The following is a 3758-nucleotide window of genomic DNA, read 5'->3' as shown; positions in this document are numbered from 1 at the left end:
GGGGGTTAACAATCATATGCTTTTATTATACTCCCTCTGTTCCTAAATATAAGATCTTTTAGAGATTCTACTATGAACTACATATTACATATGAATATATATAGACATATTTTAGAGTGTAGATTTGCTTATTTTTCTCCGTATGTAGTGAAATCCCTAGAAAGTCTTATATTTAGGAAAGGGGGGAATAGTAGACAGACCGAAGAATCAGACCCGAAGTAACCAACCATGCTGATCAAAGCCGTCGTCTTGAGAGGGAATGAAAGGGAATCATCACTCTACGAAAAGCAAACTCCAACGACACGGCAAACCGCCATACATGCTCCTGCAGAATCTTAGCTTGCAGGACGATCGATGATGAATCCACGGCTACTGGATGCCGCATTCTCCTCTGAGTCCGCGTGACCTCCCCTTGTTGCAGCCGTGTCCCAGTGGCGGCTTGCGCACGACGCAGCCGTAGATGTAGAAGCGGCAGCTGGGCAGGCCACAGGGGCTGGAGTCGCAGCCCGGCGTGCAGCGGGACGGGTAGCAGGACGCCGTCACCTTCTTGCAGCACGCCTCATTGCAAGCCATGTCGCACTTCTTGTTGCAGCACGCCTCATTGCAAGTAGCCGTGTCGCACTTCTTCTTGCAGCACGCCTCGTTGCAAGTAACCATCACGCACATCTTCTTGCAGCACGCCTCCTTGCAAGCCATCTCGCACATGTCCTTGCAGGCCTTCTCGCAGGCCTCCTGGCAGGGGTCCTTCTTCTTCTCTGGCTCCTTTGGCTTGTCGTCTGCGACGCTGATGATAACTGCGGCGAAGCACGACTTCCTGAGACACTGCAGGAGCCGCACCGGATCGACGGTGCCGACCACCGTCAGCGTGCACTTGTCCTGGTCAATGTCCATGGACTTGATCCCTGAAAATTAGTACATACATTTTGGTAAAGAAGAGTGGAGAGGGGTGCGAGATAGATAGAGGTTGGATTGTGAGGGAGCGAGGTACCCTACCCTTGAGCTTGGCAGCAGTTGCCAGGATCTTGCTCTTGCACTTGTCGCCGATGAGATCAGCTCTGATCAGGATCTTCTGCAGGTCATTCACAAGTGAAAACACGAGCGTTCACTATGAGTGTACACCTTCAAATTTGTTCGACGGAACCCCGGCCCCAAAGACATAAGCAAAACGAAAGAACATGCATGATGGCTAATTACCTTGGACATTGTGAGCTAGCCGTGAACCTGTGACACCCTTGGACTTTGGGGAGCAGACTCTTGCCTGTGCAGTCCTGAACTTCTTATGGAGACCATGTCTGCTTCCAAGCCGTTTATATAAGGTGTCACTACTACTTGCGTTTATTTAAGCTAATATATGGTTGTACACTACTACCGTCTACCGACCGGTCAGTACAGTGCAACAAACTCCTTTCTTAATACAAGATGTTTATTTGTTTGTGGTTCATCTGTACGTACGTCCAAGTGTCAAAGTCACTGACTGGTTTAACAAGTCCCAACGCGCAAGTTGTATACAGTGGCAACACAAAAATCAAATCAATTCATATGGCAATGCACCATTGGCTAGGACTTGGTCATGCTAATCGGTGTACTTCTACTGGTTGAAAGATTAGTTTCTTAATATAGTTGTTGCGCTATAAAAACTCAATTTTACTAAATACGAAAACTAAATGCATATCTCCATCGTATTTTAACAAAGATTCAGTTTCACCAATTTGGCACACACTTTTCAAATGTTAAACTATTGTCTGGGCTGTGGAACCTAAAGCCGTATTTTTACAGATACATGTGCTAGTTGTTGGTTGACGTTTCATGGGTTCACTGATCCTCTGCTCGAACACATATGGAAACTAAAAATTACCAATAAGATAAAAACTATTCGAAACGCGCCATGTCTTCTCGCAGCGTGCCGTGGAGGGTCATGGTCACAGTGGTCATCGGTCTCCGTCGAGCTTGACTAGTACTCCCTCCGTTCTGAATTACTTGTCTTAGATTTGTCTAGATACGGATGTATCTAGACTCATTTTAGTGCTAGATACATCCGTATCTAGACAAATCGAAGACAAGTAATTTGGAACGGAGGGAGTATATGTGTGCTAGTTAGTTTTAAGGTGCAGGACTATTTTAATCGGATTTTGCTCCATAGAGAGACGGGATACATGCATGCAGAATCTTTCACGTCATGTTAACATCATCGGCTTTAGTTTCTAAACTTAAATTTTACAAGTGATATGTCTTTACTGATAAGTTCGTCTCAACGAGAGCTTTAAAACAAGATATAATGTTGTTTTGTTTCGGCAATTTTTTCATCGCCACTAATTGCCAGGTTATGTCATCATGGTTGTCATGTTGCAAGTGAACAACTACCACGATAACAATATCTAGTTATTATACATAAAGTAGTTCCCCGATAAGAAACTGGAATTAATAATTGAAGTCAGTGGTGGGTAACTTCATTAAATCAATGGATAGTTACAACATCCACCAGCCACCTAACAATCGATAATGGCGGCTCCTCTATCCACGTTGACGGTGGCATCGAGATCGCTAGCCTAACTAATTCATGAGAGACTACATTCATCTCCCTTGGGCAGTGAACGAAAGAAACTGAAATATATCCTGAAAAGACGATGTTAATATCAGCATAAATGGTGGCCGCTCCTAAAACTATGAAGCCTCCTCCTTGCATCGTGTTGATCACCACCATATAGTCCGATTCCACAATCAAATGTCGTATCCCGAACTATTGCGCTAGAAGTAGTCCATGTGTGAGTGCATAGGCCTTCGCCATTGCCGCATCCGCCACATGCTCAAGACAGTCATTTGGTGCAGCGATAAATCCGCCTTTATCATCCCGAAGAATTGCACCGATAGCACCTTGAAGATCACTTGGGTGGAACGCCGTGTCAACAGTGAGTTTCACACAATCTTCCGCTGGTTCCACCCATCTCCAATTGTGAGTACCCGTGTTTTTTCGTGTTTTTCTGCCTCGACTTCCAGTAATTGACAGTTAAAGCACTAATAGACAATGTTGATCGTGAGGGGACTTGTACATCCTTCCCATGAACAGATCGCCTTCTTTCCCACCAGATATACTAAATTCCTACCAAGATCAATAACTGGGCACTTGATCCCGGAATCAAACTTGACCTAGCAGATTCACATAAAATATAGTCCAGTGCAGCCAGACCCACTCGGTCAACAGCGAAAGCCTCTTCAACGAATCCATCTAGTTTCAAACACCACCATATATCTGCTGCCCTTGGACACTTAAAAACATTGCTTGCAATGTGGCGATTCGCCAGTACACCAATACACGGAATAAATCCATGTAGGGCCTTCCACACATGAACTTTTATCTTGGCCGGAGCATGAGCACTACAAAGCTTCGTCGAAATTGGATGCCATTGTGATGGTTCTCCTTCAGAACGCCGGTACCAACGTCCGAACTGATGCTCCGATTTGACGTGCTACGCCAACCTCACCGTGAACAAATGATGCTTAGTAAATCTCTAGGCAACAAAGTCCTCAATCGTGCCATGAGGTGCTAATGGGACCGCACTACCCAAAAGACATCATCGACTAACTCTTGATCCCATAGCCCTGTCCCTGGTTCAACGAGTTTAGATACCAAGCACTGGTAGAAAAAGGGCCTATAGTCCCGGTTCGTAAGGGCCTTTAGTCCCGGTTCCTAAACCGGGACTAAAGTGTCGGTACTAATGCCCTGTACCTTTAGTCCCGGTTCAATCCAGAACCGGGACTGA

General features: G+C 45.5%; 1 protein-coding gene across 1 annotated transcript; it reads right to left on the bottom strand.

The window, feature by feature from the left end:
• Positions 1–291: 291 nt before the first annotated feature.
• On the bottom strand, positions 292–1251 carry LOC119328470 (keratin-associated protein 9-4-like). The gene is made up of 3 exons (XM_037601451.1): positions 1195–1251; positions 994–1069; positions 292–902 (listed from the first exon to the last, which is right to left on the bottom strand). Exons 1-3 carry the CDS (start codon positions 1201–1203, stop codon positions 370–372), a joined length of 618 nt encoding a protein of 205 aa, XP_037457348.1. The 5' UTR covers positions 1204–1251; the 3' UTR covers positions 292–369.
• Between the last annotated feature and the right edge of the window lie 2507 nt (positions 1252–3758).

The sequence above is a fragment of the Triticum dicoccoides genome, chromosome 7A, assembly GCF_002162155.2.
Source record: "Triticum dicoccoides isolate Atlit2015 ecotype Zavitan chromosome 7A, WEW_v2.0, whole genome shotgun sequence".
Classification (NCBI taxonomy): Eukaryota; Viridiplantae; Streptophyta; class Magnoliopsida; order Poales; family Poaceae; genus Triticum; species Triticum dicoccoides.
Note: the sequence above shows the minus strand (reverse complement) of the source record. Positions and strands in the feature narration are given on the sequence as shown.

What these genes read in the sequence shown, in the direction of transcription:
- LOC119328470 (XM_037601451.1), bottom strand. An exon ending in AACTGCTGCCAAGCTCAAGG is followed by an intron (nt 903 to 993) that starts GTAGGGTACCTC and finishes ACTAATTTTCAG; the next exon opens with GGATCAAGTCCATGGACATT.